Source organism: Peromyscus eremicus, chromosome 12 (assembly GCF_949786415.1).
Source record: "Peromyscus eremicus chromosome 12, PerEre_H2_v1, whole genome shotgun sequence".
NCBI lineage: Eukaryota > Metazoa > Chordata > Mammalia > Rodentia > Cricetidae > Peromyscus > Peromyscus eremicus.
The window spans coordinates 37,396,255-37,416,749 of record NC_081428.1 but is presented as its reverse complement, the minus strand read 5'-3'; the positions used below and the strand labels follow the sequence as shown (position 1 = coordinate 37,416,749).

The 20,495-nt window shown below is 42.0% G+C and overlaps 2 protein-coding genes across 5 annotated transcripts in view; one reads left to right on the top strand and one right to left on the bottom strand.

The window, feature by feature from the left end:
• Dcbld2 (discoidin, CUB and LCCL domain containing 2) overlaps positions 1–13,608 on the top strand; it is a 66,457-nt gene extending 52,849 nt beyond the window's left edge. Inside the window, exons 11-16 of one of the 2 annotated variants that reach the window (XM_059277670.1) lie at positions 364–444; positions 602–727; positions 4,195–4,288; positions 7,606–7,655; positions 8,764–8,901; positions 9,919–13,608. In XM_059277670.1, coding sequence (XP_059133653.1) covers positions 364–444; positions 602–727; positions 4,195–4,288; positions 7,606–7,655; positions 8,764–8,901; positions 9,919–10,388 — 959 coding nt within the window. In that variant the 3' untranslated portion in view covers positions 10,389–13,608. Of the gene's footprint in view, positions 1–363; positions 451–601; positions 728–4,194; positions 4,289–7,605; positions 7,656–8,763; positions 8,902–9,918 lie in introns of both variants that reach the window. The other variant, XM_059277669.1, reaches the window with a different exon arrangement.
• A 1,027-nt stretch (positions 13,609–14,635) lies between these two features.
• The window catches only part of St3gal6 (ST3 beta-galactoside alpha-2,3-sialyltransferase 6), a 65,085-nt gene continuing 59,225 nt past the window's right edge, over positions 14,636–20,495 (bottom strand). For all 3 annotated transcript variants that reach the window (XM_059277672.1, XM_059277673.1, XM_059277671.1), the window contains exons 8-11: positions 18,690–18,876; positions 18,445–18,582; positions 17,354–17,506; positions 14,636–15,432 (exon numbers count right to left, since the gene is read on the bottom strand). In XM_059277672.1, coding sequence (XP_059133655.1) covers positions 15,346–15,432; positions 17,354–17,506; positions 18,445–18,582; positions 18,690–18,876 — 565 coding nt within the window. In that variant the 3' untranslated portion in view covers positions 14,636–15,345. The remainder of the gene's footprint in view (positions 15,433–17,353; positions 17,507–18,444; positions 18,583–18,689; positions 18,877–20,495) is intronic.

The window sequence follows — 20,495 nt, the reverse complement described above, 5'->3', positions numbered from 1 at the left end:
CACCACTTGGCTGTTATTTACTCTTAAATCCCACAAAACTACCACTGTGCCTGACATACTTGGCTATTCATACATACTTATTAAATGCACTGAATATGGCATATGTTGAATTAACACCTATGGAGTCCAATAGCGTTCTGCTTCCCAGTATTCTTCTAAGATTGTTTATTAATGATTATTTAAAAGCTGGAAAATCTTATTTTTTTTTCTGCATTTAATGTAGAGTATAATTATCGATCTGGATTCTGAGATTTAAAATTTCTCTGCAGAATTGATTTAGGAAATGACCATGTAATACTAGTCTTTTTAAACTATGATTTTTTTTAAAGCAATATGTATAAACATTTCTAAACCATTTTTAAGGCCGTCTTCCAAAGCTTACTCAGCCTCCACCACCTCGGAACAGCAATAACCTCAAGAACACTACAGCTCATCCCAAACTAGGTAAAGGTATGCCTGCTTTTAATATTAAAGTTTGATATTCCCTGGATTTATGACATAATGTCCTGTAAATATATCTAAAACATTATAAAAATGTACTTACCTTAATCAAGTTGTTAACGATAAAAAACAATAAAGATTTCTCCAAACTTTTTTCAAGGTCGTGCCCCTAAATTTACTCAAGCACTTCAACCTCGAAGTAGGAATGAACTTCCTGCACGGACTGCACAGACAACTACCACTCCTGATATCAAAAATACGACTGTAACTCCCAATGTAACCAAAGGTAGGCAGAGCAGGCCGATACTGTGACCTGGTGCGGGGTTCTTGTGTTCAACTCAGGGTTTCCAGCTCTCCAGATCACTGACTTTATCTGTATTTTTGCAGCTCATCCAAAAAAAAAAGAGCTTCTCTCCTTCGGGAAAAGTCTGCATATACCTAAGTCTGTTCTCCAGTACATGGAAGCCTGATGCTGCTCTGTAGGATGCCCCTCATGACCCCCATCAACCAAGCACACAGTTCTCAAGCTTATCACTTCTAGAAATTATTACACCACAGCAGCAAACAAGCTTTTTTACTCACCTTATGTGTTAATTTACAAGCAGGAGAGTTAATAGAGGAGAGGAAAAAACAAAAACAGAACTTTTGAGTAGAAACAAATACCTTTAAAAAAAATACTTTAAGTAACATTCTCATTTAAAAACAAAAACCTCTGCTTTCTATACATGTGTAATCTTGGTTGGTTTTTTTTTCTGATTATTCATTCAAACATTAGAATTACTTCTAAATTGTATGACAGTGATAGGTACAGTGTTAAAATGGACAAACCATTGTGGTTCTTTTTACTTGTTGGAAAGAAGAATTGAGTTAAATTCAGAAAAGAAAGTGCCAGTGCCATAGGAGAATTACAGCCAGTGCTCACAGATGCAAACCGCTCATTTTCAACCAAGTGTGGAGAAGAAAGCATTACTTGGGAAACGCTAGTTCCTGTCTCATTAATGAAAGTGCAAAGCCCTAGGAAGGTTTTATTAGAGAGTGAGAAGGAAACAGCGGGGCAGGCACACTGTAAATCTCCACAGCTGCAGAGTCGGGGAGGTGGAGAAGAGGAGAGAGGAAGTTGGCAAGCAGGGTGAGCAGCTGTGTGGGAGAGGAGAAAGGCCTGGAAGAGTGAGAACCAACTCCCCGCCACGGGTGGGGGGCACATAGGACATCCGAAAAAGAGAGAAAGAAGGAAAAGCATGCTTGGTGCTGGTTCAGAGGATACCGGACTGACCCCAGGCTCTTAGGACCCAGACCGAAGGTTGTACCAGGGACACGCGGTTAGGGACACGCGGTTAGGGACACGCTAGGAAAGTAGACAGTTTATGAAGAAAGAAAAAGTACGTCAAGAGGGGAAGTAGGGTTAGTGAGCTGAAGGAAAGCCCCAAAACTGTTGGGGCACAAGGTGTGTAGCCCTTGTAGGACCTTTAACTGCATCCACACTCCCGTTTGTATGCTGGCTTTTCTGACGAATTCTCTGCTTGTACATGCAGTCTCGATTGGGAAAAGCTTCAAGTCTTGGTGTGGTCTGGTTTCTTTCATCTTGATGTGTCCTTCTCCAGTCACTACTCTCCGCCACTAGAGGGCGCTTCATCCACAGTAATGCCCCACCCACCCCCTTCTAGAATTTAATAACTACTTTCATTTTCTACAAATTTGTATAAACTCAGATAACTTCCTCCAGCTTTCCACGCATGAGCTTCTTTCCTGTCTTCATCTTCCTCATGGTATAGGAAAAGCTGGGCAGAAACAAGAGCTCTCCAAGCCGACAGAGCTGAGCCTATCCCAAGAACCATCCCCAGCTTCCCCGTGATAATGCAATCTAAGCTGAATTGTTTGTGCTTTACATAAGAAGACAAGAGGACAGCCTCAGATGTGTTCCTATCCACCTTTTCTGTGAGATAGGGTCTCTTTCTGGCCTGAAGCTTGCCAACCAGCCAGCCTCCCACGTCTGCCTGTCTCTGCTCCACCGTGCTGGGATTATAGGCACATGCCAGCAGTCCTGCCTTTTCCGTGTTTTTAACGTGGGTTCTGGAGACTGAATTCAAGACCCAGTGCTTACAAGGCAGCTACTTCACTAGCTCCTGTGTCTGGGGAGAAGTTTTAACATCTGGGCCTTAATCAGACTAGCCATGTAAACTTACTCCCTCTAGCTGTTAAAAAAATAAAAATAAAAAAATAAGGAAAGGGCATATTTCTTTTTCTAATTTCTGAGGGCTTCCAGGCCTCAGTCATGATTTTATTTTGTCTACTACTAACACTACTACTCCTCTTCCTCCTCCTGCATTTAATTTCATGGAAAAAAATCATATCGTGGTCAGATATGTGATGGTAATCTAACGGATGCCTCCAGTAAGCTCTTCCTCTTGTTCTCTACTAAAGCTATTTTAATACGCCCCATATTCTCAAACACTTGACCAAGAGATTTTTCACTCAACCCCCGCCCCCATTTCCTCTCCACCTTTACAAGGTGGAAACCATAAAAAGGGAAATCCCTTTTCGGGGGAGCCTGCAGACTATCCTAGGCATTGATAAAGGAGGTCTTCCGTGGTACCCACAGCGCATCCCTTCCCTGGACCGGGCAGCCATGCATCTGCTTCCTAAATACCAGACGTCATTGTCCACCGTCTCCCTGTTGCTCTCCTCAGTGACATGCTTCTTCTTCCTCTCTGGGACAGTGTAGTGGAGAGTAACGGAGATGCCCTGGCTCTGAGCCCTCGGTGACTTGTCGCCATTTGCTGCTCTTGTCCTGCTCACTGAGAGAAGAGGGGTGAGGGGTGATGGAAAGAATTGCTATTCCAAATAGCTTTGAGCAGACCATTTTCTGTGGGATGAGGATAGAAGTCCCCGCCACCTCCAGCATTGAGTGCATTTCTGACTGTCTATGCAGATCACTTTCTGTGCTTGGCTGCACTGATACCTGGCCGTAGCTACAAATACTTTGTCATGATATTGTAACATCATTTTCGGTTGTGAGATGATCTCTTCTGTAGTGAAGACAGCACAGTTCACCACTGGATATTCAAATGACTGCCAGTTTTCACTCTTCTGCAGAAATGAATGGGCATCTTTGAAGATGTATCTTTGAATATCTTGATGTCTTTCCAAGAACAAATTCTTGATGTAGAATGGCAGCTTTTAATGGGTTCTTATACATACTGCCTCAAATTCCAATCAGAAATACAGTATTATTATTCTTATCAACAAACCTGTTCCCTGCTGGCCTCTCCAACAAATACCCATTTTTCTTTTAATGGCTGCTAGTGTCATAAGCAAAAGTAGCACCTTGTTTTGGTTTTTACTGGCAATGCTTTGCAGCTGAGCTTACTTGTATTTTCTTGATGGACTGCTATTTGACCATGAACTTGTTACTACCTTGTTTTTTACCTGTAATGTCTTACAACATACACTCTACCATGGACGCATGAGATGCTTTTCTGATTTATCATTTGTCTTTCAACCTTTGGCAACTTAAAAACTATACTGCACATATATCAGACGTGTGCAGAAGTAGAGGTAGAATGAGGAGCACGCTGAAGGAACTGTCCACAAGTATGTGTCACCCATTTGTGGCCAGCCTTGTTTCATAAATGATGTTTAAGATATTCTTTGAGACGGAAAGCGTTGAGCTGTGCTAATCTGGTTCAACTTCTCTGTCTTCCTCTGTGATTTCTGCGTTGCTGTTAACGTGGTGGTTCTGTTTTATGGCTTCAGATGTCGCACTGGCTGCTGTTCTTGTTCCTGTGCTGGTCATGGCCCTCACCACGCTCATCCTCATTTTAGTGTGTGCTTGGCATTGGAGAAACAGGTCAGTACTGAGCTTGTTTACATGATTGATTCCGGGAAACATGCCGTGATGGGAACAGACCCTAAATATATAAAATAGTGGAAGTCCAGTCCAGTTCACCTGTTAGGGTAGTCACTAGAATAAAACCAGGTTTCTCTATCAACTCCAAGGACAGTTAGTTATTGTGGAGCTCTAATGGTCAGTGAGGTCTGCATTGTACATTAGGATCTATCCATTGAGATGAACACTGACATATAGCTAAGTGGTAATACTGAGAAAATTTGACTGATTTCCCTAATGTGCTTAGCAGGGTTGGCTGACCAAGTTAACAACCACTTGTGTTTGGTGAGTGTTATATAAATGAAGTGCTGGGAGGACCGTGAGAGTCAGCCTGAAACCCTCTCTTGAGGAAGGACAGCTTCATGTTTTGCCTAAAGAAACAAGATCTGCCCAGATAGAAGAGAGTAGATGTTTTAATGTTCAGGTTGAGAGAAGAAAATACCATAAAACAGATGTTTTGTAAATCAAATTTCCTTGTAGTTCTGGAGGCTGAGAATTGGAACATGAGGTGCTGGCCGATAAGTGGCTAGTGAGAGACCCCTCTTGTGGTTCAGACAGTGGAGGAGGGGTGAACAAGCTCCCCTAGGCCTCTTCTAGGGGTACTGATTCTAATGAAATCATGACCTGATCTCTCCCTAGAGCCCCACTTCCCAATACTATCGCCATGTGGGGTTAGGATTCCAACATCTGAATCCTGGAGAGACACAGGCATTCAGTCTTATCTTAGTTAAGAGTAGGCTAAACTGGGGGAACTGCATAAGTAAAGACAAAGATAGGACAGTGGGCAAGATAAACAGTGAGTCATCTCCTATGAGCCTGGCATGGGGGTGTACCAATGTAACTATGGAGGTGCACTCTGAGCTTGGATCAGGAAAGGCTTTCTGGTTTTGTTCTATAGAATAGAAAGGTATTTCATGGGGGCTAGAGAGATGGCTAAAGTACTGGCTGCTCTTCCAGAGATCCTGAGTTCAAGTCCTACCTGGTGGCTCACAACCATCTGTAATGAGATTTGGTGCCCTCTTCTGGCCTGCAGGCATACATGCAGGCAGAACACTATATGCATAATAAATAAATAAATCTTTAAAAAAAAAGAAAGAAAGAAAAGCTAAGTGGACTAGTTATAATTAGATGACTGTAAAACTGACAGGTTTGTGAGGTTTGGGTCAGGTGAATAGTAGAGAGGTAAGAAGAGGCGTCCAGATGAATTTGTATTCAGTTTGTTCAGGCAGAAGTACAGCACCATGCTTCTACAGAGCGAACATGGTTTACAGCAGTGTCCGAAGGATGCATGACTAGTTGTGTGTGAAGGAAGCAGCAGCGTTCTTCTGGGGTGATGTGAGATGTCTGGCATTTGGAGTTTGACTAGTAGCAATGCCTTGAGTTGAGGTAACAGCAGGAGGGACAGGATTGATGGAGAAAGCAGATGACTTCTTTCATTCACCCATTCAGCAAACACTGTATTTGAACACTTGGCTGCTACCTTGTGCCAAGTATTGACCCATGTGCTAGAGGATCTGTACATCCTAGAGGACAAAGTGAATGGTTTGAGCTCTTTATGAAAGACACACTTGTGATCTTAAACAAATCCTACAGCTATGTGTATCCTCATATGAAAGGCAGAATAATTTCTGCTTTCTTGATAGCCTGCCTGTAAACACTAACTTTGGTTAGACTTGATTTGCATGCTTCTATCAATTGCCTTTCATTTGCTGGGTTTTCTTTGTAAACAGCTCTGAATAAGTAGTATTCCTTTTTGTTGTTTTCATAATATATACAAAAAACAATAATAATATATACTTTTATTAATTGAGAAATACATAATTACATTGTGATCATACACCCCCCCCCCCAACTCCTCCCAGATCAACCCTCCCCTCATTCCATACCCACCCAACTTTGTGTTCTCACCTATCCAACTTAATCAGTGTTTATATGCTCTTGGATGTGTGGCTATCCACCTACCAGGGGAACACCCTTGAAAAAAATGAATTAATTCTCCCTCTTCGGGTAGCTTTTAATTACCAACAACTTCTCAGATAAGGGTGGAACTTATGACCACCTCCCTTCTGTTTGCTGGAATTTGATCTGGCTTGATCTTTACATTTATATACTATGTATATACATATACACATACCATGCTGTCAGGCTTGATCTTTGCATTTATATGCTGTGTAAATACATACACACATACCATGCTGTCTGAATTGATCTTTGCATTTATATGCTGTGTAAATACATACACACATACCATGCTGTCTGAATTGATCTTTGCATTTATATGCTGTGTAAATACATACACACATATCATGCTGTCTGAATTGATCTTTGCATTTATATGCTGTGTAAATACATACACACATACCATGCTGTCTGACTTGATCTTTGCATTTATATGCTGTGTAAATACATATACACATACCATGCTGTCTGGCTTGATCTTTGCATTTATATGCTGTGTAAATACATACACATATACCATGCTGTCTGACTTGATCTTTGCATTTATATGCTGTGTAAATACATACACACATACCATGCTATCTGACTTGATCTTTGCATTTATATGCTGTGTAAATACATACACACATACCATGCTGTCTGACTTGATCTTTGCATTTATATGCTGTGTAAATACATACACACATACCATGCTATCTGACTTGATCTTTGCATTTATATGCTGTGTAAATACATACACACATACCATGCTGCATTGTGGAGGTTAGATAGGACATCTTGTGAAGCTGTTTTTCTCCTTCCACCCTGTGGAAGGTTCCAGGGATCAAACTCAGGTTCTCAGGCTTGATGGCAAGCCCCTTTACCTGTGGAACCATCTCACCAGCCCAAGGAAGAATGTCCCTTGTGTCAGGAAATGTCCTTTCACTGCTGTTTTTCTTATGTAACAGGCTCTGAGTAAATGGTAATTCTTAACAGAGAACGGTTCCCCTAGCAAGGACAGATCGGAACTCTGAGGTCAGGGGAGTAGGCTGGGCATAGTCTTCTTCATTGCTCTTGTGCCTTTTCCTTCCTCACAGACTCTGTAGGGCCTTCCAGGCCTGGAGAAGATTCGCCTCCACCACCACTTGTCACTGCTAGTGACAGCATTGTTGTTTGCTGGGGTGGTGGCGGTGAGGATGTCTAGACAATTAAGAGTGTGGGAGGCTCAAAACTTCTCTGGGCCAAAGGATCACATGCTCCTGACTAGTGAATAACGTGTCTGTGCTGCCATCTGAGAGATTTTACTAGAGGGTTCACTGTCTTCTGACTTTGATTTTCAGGAAGAAGAAAACCGAAGGCACCTATGACCTACCGCACTGGGATCGGGCAGGTAACATGTAGACTTAGCTTCTCCTTTCAGTCACAGAGAGATCTTTCCTCGGCTGGGTGTAGTGGGGAGGAAAGATGTTCTCAGGTCCTTAGCGATGATGCCTCAGTTAGAAATTAACCTACTCGCCTGGGGCTGGAGAGATGGCTCAGTGGTTAAGAGCACTGACTGCTCTTCCAGAGGACCTGGGTTCAATCCCCAGCACCCACATGGTGACTCATAACTGTCTGTAACTCCAGTTCCAGGGGATCTGACACTTGCACAGACATACATGCATGTGAAACACCAATGCACATAAAATAAAAACAAATAAGTCATTAGAAAAAAAAGAAATTAGCATTCTCCCACCATCTGGTTCATGAGTAATTAAAAGAAGAATATAGATTCTTTCCACACCCTTTGTTATCTTTTCCTCTGAAAAGTTGGTCTTTTCCTGTGATTATTTCTCTTGAGTCCAGCCTTCCTTGTGCTCTGTGTAAGTACTGAGTAAGAAACAAGGACCAGCTGGGCACACCTTTAATCCCAGCACTCGGGAGGCAGAGGCAGGCGGATCTTTTATGAGTTCGAGGCTAGCTTGATCTACAAAGAGAGTTCCAGGACAGTCAAGGCTACATACACAGAGAAACTCTGCCTCAAAGAACAAAACAACACCCCCCCCAAAAAAAAAGGAAAAGAAACAAGGACCAGGGTCCCAGTAACAGTATGTGTATGTGACTCTGCCATAGTGATCACCCATGGAATCCAGTTCTTCAAGAACCTATGAGGGCCTTGGTCATCTGAATTGCTGAAAGTCCCCTTCCTAATCTCACTGCTAGGGAAGAGGTCAGTGCATGAACAGAGTACAGCAGGCCTCTGGCTAAACAGTCCAGCCCAAGGAGAGCTAAAAAGTGTTGGAGGTCTTGAGAAAAGCTTTTTGAAAACCCTGAGGTGACCCTGTCTGACCATGTATTAGTAGTGATTTGTTTCTGCACGTGCACTGGGTAGAGACTTCTGTCGTTTGCTGCTTTGCGCTGGACATTCTGTCAGAGCAGAGTCACCTCGAACATGAACTGATTTCTGTAGAACTGGTCTCTAAGTAATACATGGTCCCTGGCTTACAATCACCATGAAGGTTGGTGGAAAGGAGTGAAGCAGTTTCTCCCGGCCAAATCCGTGGAGCACGAGGAGACGCCAGTTCGCTATAGCAATAGTGAAGTGAGTCACCTGAGTCCCAGAGAAGTCACCACAGTGCTCCAAGCTGATTCTGCAGGTAAGACTATGAACACTTAGGTTTTCCAAGGACTGTAGGATTTGTGATATGTTCGATCTTTTTCCTATCTTAAAGGTAGTCTATGTTCTGGGGCTGGAGAAATAGCTTAGCACTTAAGGGCATGTGTGGCTCTCGCAGAGGATCTGAATTCTGTTCCCAGCACCCACAAAGTGGCTCACAACCATCTGTAACTCTAGTTCTGGGTGATCAGACACCTTCTTCTGACCTGTGCAGACACCAGGCACACACATGGTACATGGACATGCATGCCGTTCATACACATACAAAAATTTTAAGACAAACTGTGTTCTTGAAGGTTAACATTTTCAAAAAATAACCTTGAGAAAACGAATCATTTCTGCTTAGGTAGTCTGTCCATAAAACTGAAGCGTTCCTTTCTAAAGACACTGGGCATTATATCCCTTAGCCTGGGGGTGGGTTTGCTAGCACGATAAATGGGTGAGCCCCAGGTCTCAGTGAGAGACACTGTCTGAAAAGACAAAAGATGGACAGCTCTCGAGGAATAACACCCAATGTTGACCTGTGGCCTCCATATGTACATGAACGCCAGTACCCAAAATAATAAAGAGTTAGGAAAAGCTGAAAGACCGTGGCATCCTGCTGCCCTAGTACATGTCCATTCTGATCATTTCCGATAGTTCCGAAGGGAGGAAGAGGTGGTGTTTCCTAAGACTAATGCTTTTACATTAATAAATTAATAATTTTACATTAATAAAATATTTGCTCCCATGCAGGAACTGCTTGTAAATCTGAAGAATATATACACTTGATGCAAAAGTATAGGAATGAGCCTCTTTGTTGTGTCAGGTTGTGAGGTACTAGAGAACATACTTTTATTTTTCAGCTGGCCCCTCTGGTGGGAATTCTATGGTTTTCATTGATAAAGACAGCAGTGCCATGACATAATGTTTGGTTTTGGTGCAACCTGTAGAGGTCACCTTGAAAGTATGTAATCTGTTTTCCTAAGTGTCCCATTGTGTCTTGTGGGACCCACAGAATATGCACAACCCCTCGTGGGAGGAATTGTTGGCACACTCCATCAGAGGTCTACCTTCAAACCTGAAGAAGGAAAAGAAGCAGGCTACGCGGACCTAGATCCTTACAACTCTCCAGTGCAGGAAGTGTATCATGCCTATGCTGAACCACTGCCCATCACGGGGCCTGAGTATGCAACGCCAATCGTCATGGACATGTCAGGGCACCCCACAGCCTCAGTTGGTCTGCCCTCCACATCCACTTTCAAAACGGCAGGGAACCAACCTCCTCCCGCGTTAGTGGGAACTTACAACACACTTCTCTCCAGGACTGACAGCTGCTCCTCGGGCCAGGCTCAGTATGACACCCCAAAAGGTGGGAAGCCAGCTGCTGCCCCAGAGGAACTGGTGTACCAGGTGCCGCTGAGCACCCAGGAAGTATCTGGAGCAGGAAGGGATGAGAAGTGGGATGCTTTTAAAGAAATCCTTTGAAGGTGGTGCTGCTTTTTACAAAGCATCCATTTAAAGCACATGGCTTTTTAATTACTTAGTGGTAGTAATAGTAGAATGTATTATGTATCTGTCACTGAAGTGGGTAGGGGAATGTGGTGACCGAGGTACAAGAAACTACTTATCTTGCCATCTTGCTTTAAAGGTGTTACTGTGTGGCACAGTTACTGCTTGCCTGTTACATTTCAAACATCCTGTTTGTTACTACTGTAAAACACTATTTTTAATACAGAAAAAGCTCCCTATAATGCACTTCAAAGAAACTGAAAATCACTGAGTATTTATTACCAATGCTGCAGGTACATTAATGAACTTGAGATGGTTTGATAAGCCTTGCTGGCAATAATGCATGGTACTGTTCTTGAAATATCAAATGGCTTGAAATTCTCCCTTTGTGAAAGGTAGGTACTATCACGTTCTCCTCCTCTGTCCACCCTGTATTACTGTCTGCCATCTTTTTCTTCACAACTACAGTCCATAAACATTGTCCTGGCTGCAGCCATGGGCACTGCTCTGTATTTCCCGAGGAAGGTGCAGAGTTGGAGCGCGTGCCTTGCAGTAAGCTGACTTCTTGTTTGGTGACACTCTTTTAACGCCTCCTGGCACAGGACCTGGTCTCACCTCTGCTCATCCCACCCAGGACCTTTTGTGGCCTCGCTCCATCCTGGGTTCATAGATGCTCGTGGCCTCTTTCAATAGGCAGTCTAGAGAAACCAGTCTTCGGTTGTCAAATAGTTTATTTTAGTTTTCTTCAATAAACTATTATAAGAAAAAGGAAGCCGACATGAACCAGACCTGATGGCACAGGCCTGCAGTCCCAAGTACCTGTGGCAAGAGGATCCCAAGTTCATGCTTTGAGGTCTACAGAGTAAAGTCAGGGTTAACCTAGGCCACTCATAAAACCCTGTCTCAAAATAAGAAAGGGGTGAGGATATGTCTTAGTGGTTTGTGCTTGCCTACAGCACGTGTGAGGCCTGAGATTCAGTCTTATAGTACAAAAAGAAGAACGGGCCACCATGCCTTCTTCAGTTGTGTGTGATTCTGTGGGAATCTCAGTAGTCCTTTGTGTCAGACCTGGCTGACTCGTGCCATAGCATCTGAACTGAGCGGGATTCTCCCCAGCGACCTGTCACTTCTTGACCTGCCTGCACTCGTTTCTGATAGGGTACATTAGACATTGTAATGGGTTAGGCTGTAGTGCGCGGAAACCACCTTCTGTAGGCTGACAAGCTAACTGAAGAAGCTCATCAGATGTAGACATAAACTCTGTACCCCTCTGCACAAACATGTTCGTTGGTTTAGTCTTAAAGTATCCTGGGCCATCAGGTCCTGGTCATTTCTCTCAGCTTGGACCATCCAGGTTGTACATTGCCAACCCTCACTAAATTTGGATAATGGTAAACAGTATTGACTTTGCTTCCTTCTACAAGTCCCTCAGTATTTTAAAACATTGCTTCAGAAACAGCTGTTTGTTTCTGCAGGTTCCCTGCCTCTGCATCCTCCTCCTCCACCTCCTCCTCCTCCTCTTCCTCCGATTTTGTTGCTTTCATTGTAATTTGCCTTTTGTTTTGCAGATTTTGAGGCACAATTTCACTCATTGAAAAATCAATGCACATTTTGTTTCAAGGTAACGAAGCAAAAAGCACAGATACTGAACTTGTACTGATACATTTAAGAATGTGTAAAGCACATGATGCAGTTGCCCCCTTTCAGGTGGGAACAAAGTAAACCATTTGCTGTTTTATTTTTATTCATGCTTAATACACAGAGAGTATAGTTCTGTTTGAGTCAGATTCCTGGTGGAAGCTTTAAGAGAGACATTTTGAAGATGAAGTCATTTTCCCAAAGAAGCTTGCTATTTTGTGTAACTGTGTCTCAGATAATTTCCCCCAGAACTTTCTAAAAATAAAGTGAGGCCATGTTCTCTAGTATGATGCATATTGTAAGACTTGATGATTCCTATTGCCACTGTGCTGTCTTTGAATTCTGCCCATGGTTTTCATAAAATATCCAATTATTTTTATATATATTTTTACTTTGCAGATGAAGAGCTGAGCCTGGTTCAAATGATTTTTTTTCTGGTTTTGTGTTTTTACTTTGTTTTTGTATTATAGATTGTTTTAGGTTCTCAGTTACTTACATGTCTGATACAGAGCTTTGGAAGACAATCACGTAAAATGTGAAAGGAACCATTTCTTGACCAAACTCCTTGATTTTGTTTTTAATTCTTTGCTTGAAATATTCAATACTTAAGTCACTGTGGTTTATTCGGTTTTTCTTTTCCTGATATTACAATTATAGAAATATGTAGACAGCAGTGTGGCAAGCGTGGCCTTCGGAGGTTTCAGAAAATTACACTGACTTGGCTGTTACTTGATCCTTGGAACCAGCACAGATAGAGAGATTGTGAATTCTGGTTTGCATTTTGTTAAATACTGTGTGTAGATCCAAGTAGTCCCTGTTGAAATGTGCCAGGTCCAGTCCAGTTATTTAATTCATGTTTCACTGTTTGCACTTTGCATTCAACAATGGGTTGATTCGCTGTTCACCTGGAGACTTTATCCAGTCATTACAGTTACGGTGTGTTCTGTGTGTGTGCTTCTCTCCCTGTCCCAGGGACGAAGCTTTACATATGGATGTGTCCACAAAGTTGTGGCCAGGGATTGAGCGGGAGCATCTTTGCCTTGGCTCCACATTGTCACCTGGGGAGTAGAAACCCAAGACCACTAAAAGGAACCCAGAGACTATGGGGGACGCTGGAAGGTTTCCAGACCCTCTGAGGAGAACTAGCGAAGCTCTGTGTAGTTGTTAATTCTACCTTTTGGTTTTGAACTTGAAGTCCCTAAACTGCAAAATCTAGTGGGTGGGATAGTTAGAGAGAAGGTGTTTATGTTAACTGTGGCACCAATTCTTACTTAGTCCAGCTTGTGTATAGTTTCTCTTGTTTTCCATTTGGGGCACTGGGAATGGTAAAAACAAAACATGTATTGAAGTACAGAGGAAGTGAAGATGGCGTGAGTGTCAGTTATAATCTCCCAGAATGTATTTTCTTACCTCGGCATGTACTGTAGTCACTTGATATTTGTATATGTTGCTAGAATTTAGGCTGTTGAAATTAGTGAGATTCTAATGTGTTTTTAATAAATTATATATGTGTGTCTTGCTCAGATTATTTGGATTAAATAAAACAACCTTGACATCATACTCCACCAAATGCCAAATCTCTCAACATTGACAAGTCGCATTTTCATGACCAATGTTATCGTGCTTCTAGCATCATTTCCAAATGCTCCCGTTAGTTTTTCTCCTTTGCTCCCCCGATGCCACCTCCCCTGGTGCCAGCTCCACCCTTCTCAAGCCTGACTTACATGGACATGACCCTGAGCAGCCCAGCTCCCTGTGGCCGTGCAGGAAGAGGGAAACACTCCATGAACATGTAGCGTCATCTAGTACCCAGCTTCCACCCCAAGGGTTGTGAATATGCCAACATGAGCTAGCCTCGCTGTCTGATCTCTGTCAACCCAGCAGCTAACTCTCCCTCCAACACAAGCTGGTTTTTCAGCATTTCATTCATTCTTTTCTTGGTACTTAACTGTTTATGTATAATCTCTTTAGGGGGGCAAGTTGGTTGCCAGTAACACCAACATTTCCAGTGATGTTTACTGTTCAAAGGACAGCGATTCTTCATTCAGTTCAGATTTCCGACAGGATTTGAATCCATCCTCATCACCTCTCCTGTTCTTTTCTCCTCCCATCCTACCCCCAGGAGCCTTTGGTTGTGTGTCTCAACAGTTGGAAAGGGGGACTGCTTCACAGAGCTGTCTTTTGTTTGTGTTTCAGCAGACTTTGCTCTCATGTACCTGAAGAGGCCCAGTAAATGTTTCGGTGAAGGCTAAATTTAGTCATAGGAAATACCAACTTTTTTTTACCATAGAAATAATAGAGAGTCATCAGGAATCTTAAAGCTTTACTTTCATTGTTTTACTTTTCTAATTTGCTTCAAATAAACATTTAAGAGTTAATGAATACGTTAAACTGGGAAAATACTAAATTTCCTCATTAGTGATCTTGCTTTGCTTTTTTTAAACTGACATTCCTTTAATCCCAGCACTCTGGAGGCAGAGGTAGGCCCATCTCTGAGTTTAAGGCCAGTCTGGACTACACCGTGGTTTCTAGGCCACCCAGAGCTTACATAAACCTTGCCTGAAAAACACTCTTTTTTCATTTAAAAAAAATGATGCTGTGCATCATATGTAGTGGCACAGAGTTATAATCCCAGAACTTGGGAAGGTGAGGCAAGAGAACCGAGTTCAAGGCCAGCCTAGGCTCACAGTAAGAACCCGCTCCCCCACTCCCCAAAAAAATCTCAGAATGCTCAGAGGGTGAGAGTGCTTGTCTATCTGGCATGTACAAGAAAGGCTCTGGTTTACTCCCGAACACTGCAAGCTATTACTGGCTTAATTAATTGCATGGGGAACTTAATTAAACTACAATGAACACACCATGGACTTCCACAACAAGCGGTTCTAGTTTTCTGCCCCTGGCCCCCATCATATGCCAGGCATAACAAATCATAACAAATAATTGTCTCAGAATGGCACGTGAACATCAGAACTAGGGACATTAGCTAAAGCGCCTGGAACTCTAAGATGAAGGAACTACCAAAAGGAATTTTAAAACACCTCAAAACAGTAGCTTGTCTTAAAAACAACACAGTCAAAACTTTATATTTCCCTGATATCTTAACTAAAAGGGTTTTTTGTATTTCATAAATATATTCACAGAAATTAAGCTGGTGGTTATAAATCACCAGGCAGCAACAGATTTAATACACATAATTATTTGATGAGTTCATCCAACATATTTAAAAATAAACTAAAATTTGCAGTACAAAAATAAAACTAATACTGTTTAGCGTCTTCTTTTGAATCTGTAATGGTCAATCTTGAGTCAAGTTGATTACCATATTTTTCTCTATAATGCTCTTTAAAAAGAGCTGTTCTGCTGTCAGATTGTGATATGCATTCTGAAAGAGAAAATGAAATAGGATTGTCATCAGTCCCACTCTCCGGACATTATCAAAGCCAGACACTTTAATACTCTGAATGTTAAAAGTTACTCAGATGTTAAAGGAAGTACAGATGTTAGCAACAAGTGGCACAGATCTTTGTTCCCTGCTTGCTCCTTTTTTTTGCTTGAGAGCTTTCCCTAAATCTCACTTTCTACATGAGCTCCATCTGGAGCAGTGAATTACAGAGAGACCAAAAATTTAAATCAGAATATGCAATGTAAAAGTAACACTGGGAATCCATTTTTAAAAAGTGACCTGGAGGTAAGATACCATAAAACCTGGTGGTTGCAGGGTGGGTGGGTGGGTGGGTTGGTTTGTAACACAGGATTTCTTAGAGCCCACTTATTATGTAGTAAATAATAACCCTTCACCTTTAAAACAATTCTGAGCCTGACACAGTTTTGCAATGCCTATAATCCGAGCCATTTGACAAGGTAAAACAGGAGGATCATTAGTGAAGACCAGCTTGGATTACAAGGAGAGACCCTGACACAAGATTTTTTTTTTTAAAGTCTGAGATATTAGCTCAGTGGTAGAATACTTGCCCAGCCTTCATAAGTCTCTGAAGTCAGTTCCTAACACTGCAGAAACAGTCATTCTGGAGCTGGATGTATAGATAAGTGGTCAAGTACTTGCCTAGCATTGTACAGCACCCTAGATCTGATCTCCAACACCACCATTTTTTTTAAAATCCATCCTGTTGATGGGTGTCTCCAGGAAGTTGCCTCGGTATTCTGCTCTTGTTTCAATATTTTACATGTACTGTAGGAAACTAGGGCAGAGGGGAAAGCTCGGCATTTGTTCTAAGCTTAAATACTTGTCTCATGTTAGAAGCACCAAAGACAGCAGCAAAATTCAGCATGAATGTCATTTCCCCAGCTCTGAGATATTCAGGGGTTATTTAACGAGGCTGATTTCATGAGCTGTTATTGCAATATACTTTATAGCAAATCACTCATTTCAAAATTTTAAACATAACATCTTTGTGTCGCTTATGGTATATCATTAATCTGAGAACTACAACAATAGGAAATCCCTTCTCATTCAGAACTGGACTCTCAGGGTCAAGTCCACCACCATCAGTGTCTGATCAAGAGGATCATCACCTGGTATAGAGGTCTGCCACTTTGTCGACATGAAGTCTTTCATAGGGTTACCTGTTTCTAGACCACCTGTCTACTTAACTAAAAGTGTGAACATAATTACTATGACCTTAGTGAGGATTTGGTGAGTTCGTGTGTCTCAAACACACCAGTTGATTATATTTAAATAGTGTGAAAAAGAAATCTCAAGTAAGATTCGGTCCCTACTGGGATTTGATGAAACAGCAGTCACCATGAGGCTATCCAAAGAGTCTGAGGCCCACAAGTTAGGAACTGCTGCTAAAGTAAAATGGCCACTGGACCAGAATCCTGTTTTCAGCCTTTGGGAGCTCAAGAGTGTGAAAAGGGACACGGGTGGCTAGAGACAAAACTCGATGGGCAAAGTACTTGCAGGGACCCGAGTTCTACCTCCAGCACATGTGTAAAAAGCCAGGTGTAGTGGCATACACTTGTGATCCCAGCTGTGAGTAGGTGGCGACAGGCTTATCCCTGTGACTGGCTGGCCAGACAGCCTAGACTGCTTAGTAATTTCTGTAGCAGTGAGAGACCATTAAAAAAACAAGATGAGGAGTGACACTCAACATTGACCCGTGGCTTCCAGAGACACCATGTATGCACCTACAAATGTGATGAACACATTACACACATTTTTAAGAGTAAGGGTTTTTTAAACAGTAAAAAAAAAAAAAAAAAAAAAAAAAAAAAAAAAAAGGGAGGGAGGGAAAGAAAGGAAGGAAGGAAGGAAGAAAAGAAGAGAAAGAAAGATAGATTACCTTATTCATCAAAGACATAGTGGCATTTCCATAGTAGTGTAAAGGACCATTTGGGTTGTAAAAGCTGTACTTAAAACCAGCGAGGTGAATTTCACTGCATATGTGAAATGCCAGTGTGATGGCAATAATTCCTGTCGTAGGGTGTTTGGGTTTCTAAAAAGAAATCAGAAACTTAAAAATACAAATAAGCTACATTCTTCCAGACATACCTAGTCTGATGAAAGTGGATTTCTAAACATTAAAAAGATAAATAGTTAAGCCATCATTGTGTCCTTAAGACTCAAGCCCCCAAAAGTAAACATTACTCTAAAAAGGACATGTGCTATGACTGGTATCTTGGAAAGCCTCTAAAATAAAATATAGCTGTAGTTTTAGCTCAGAGGGCAGCTGTGAATTGAAGAGTATCCTGCTGGGGTGGTTTGAGCAAGAATAAAACAATGGAAAAGGCAAAGCCTCTGGAGAATTGAGAATATCAACAAAATGTAAGGACACTCAGTTCACTATGGCCTCCTGATCAACATTTTTTATCCCTCTTTACAGCCTTTGAGATGTGAGCACTCTAACCCAGTCCCACAATGGTGTGCAACCCCCACCATATGTAGGACCTTCTAACACTGAGCTAAGAGTCTCTTCTTCCCAAATGATATACCTCTGGTATTTTGTGTAGCATGAAGTTGACTAACAGAGTGCTTGAGACAATTCTTTTTACTCGAAAAGCTACATCCTTGTCTTGAAGCTATTCTGCACACAGGGCTGTTGAGCAGCCCGTGAGTCATGCTGGCCTTGTGGCACAACACTGAAGACAGGGTTGTAAGAAATAAATTAGTGAGCCTTCAGAAAAAGAGTCTATGGAGACCATCCAAACACAAAAGAAACCCAAAACACACTTCTCACTTAAGGTCATTTTTTTCTTTTTTGCAACCTGTAAAACATCAGATAGTATCCATTTGGTGTCTAATTTCTGAACACAGCTATAGTCCTAAGAAAATACCATCTGAACCATGGTTCTTAGCAGTTTCTGAAAGCTCTAATGTCCCTCTGTCCCCTTAGCTAGATCTTCAGTTTGAAACTACGTGATGATACATACATACCTGACCTTTGGGAAACACTGTGGGAAAATGAAGCAGTTGATAAGCTGCTTCTCTCATGATGTATGGATCTAATATTCTGATTTGGTGTTGTTTATAGATCAAGTTTAAGGCTGGCTTCTTCCAAAAACCATTAGTGTTCTGAAATAAAGGACACAGAAAATGGGATGTTGTAAATGTATTTTACTTTTGGGGAGCAGGGGAGAAACTGAAAGTAATCTGAACCAAAATAGTTTTTGCCCACTTACTATGTTGCGACCAATCATCACTTCCAAGAGCCACCTTAAATCCTGTGGTTTAAAGACAATGAGAACCGCTGTAGTATTGGGATCGTTGTGAGTGGGGTCTGAAAAGACAGACTCTGGATAAAAAAGCCTGAAGGTTGTCCTTCTCCCAACATCCTCTTCATGTCCTAAAACAGGACCATTATTCATTCTGTGGGTAGTAAGACAGTATGTACAGGATGAGTGGGGTATGAGCCATGTTCATCAGGTTCTGAGGCTTCCGAACTGAATGGACATCAGCCATTATTCCTGCACTCAGAAGCACCAAGACAGTTGATTACTATTTTACAGTACTGACCAGGGAAACGATTCCTTTTCATGAGACAGTCATCTGTATTCAGAAACTAATTAGGGCGTCTGTCATTCAGTCTGACCTGCACAGGACTGAAAGTAATGAGACTGCAAAACTACAGAATCACTATAGTTAGTAATACTATACCTATTGATTATCATAATATAATAATTACTATAGTTAGAAGAGAACTTGGTGGATAGCCACACAAACCCGCCTTGGATTCTCAACTAATGGCATTGAATTCCTGAGAAAGTTATATGCCTACAGGTTATTCAGTCCAAAAACATGACTGATAAGGCATAAAGAATCACATTTAAGTTAGGGTGAAGACTCATTGGCTCAGTGGTTAAGAGCATTTGTTGTTCTTCAGAGGACTGAAGTTCAGTTCCCAGCACCCACATGCTGACTCACAACCATCCCTAAATCTGGTATCTGGTATCCTCTTCTGGTCTCTGCAGGCAACACACACACACACACACACACACACACACACACACACACACAGAGTGTATTTACATAGACACAGGCAAACACACATAACAGTAAATCGCTTTTTAAAAAAATATTCTGAAGTTAAATAGCTACATAAAAACTCTATACCACACTCAGCACAATTAGACGAATGCCTTTTGCTATTGAACTGTAAACACTAGAAATATCTGCTGTTGTGTTAGTGTGTGTTCAAGGCCAGTGTTAGACAATCACTGTGCGTACAATATAAAGGCATTCTATGAAAATGGAATGTTTTGTTTCCAAAACAATGTCCCCTGGGAGGGTAAATACTGTTTTACCCTTTTGCCACCAACTCTGTGTGTAATACAAGACACCTACAGTGGCTTTCAAAATGGACCCCTGGTGTTTGCCTACAAAGACTTGCCGAGGTTCTAAACATCTTATTAGTTATAGTTAAACATCTTATCAGTTAAACATCTGTTAGTGGGAAAATGGATACACCCAATTGTTCTATAAATTACCACAGATTCTTCAAAAATGGGTAATAAACAGAAAGGAAGATGACCTTGTTATCCAGAACTCGGCTTGTAACCCAGGCAGCCTCAGGACACACTGCAAGGTCTTCTCAGTGTGGCCACAGTGTCCTAGTACGATGGCTGCTTAAAGCTAACACACACACACACACACACACACACACACACACACACACACGGGGCGGGGGGGAGGGGGTGGCTTTGGGGGACAAAGATGGAAAGGGAGAGGGAGGGAGAGAGAATATTACCCAGATAACAACCTTCCCTCCCCTTCCACTCAGACACGAGAGGCAGGAAAGCTATCTCCCCTACGCTGTGTATCAGAGACTACTGGTATAGCTGTAACCACAGTTACATGGGTCTCCTTTCCATTACAGAAAATGAATCACCCTTGAACTCTTGACCCCATGGCCTCTTCTTCTTATCCTACCAGGCTCACTTTCCATTTCAACTACTTGAGCCACATGCCTTCTTAGATCCTGAACCCAC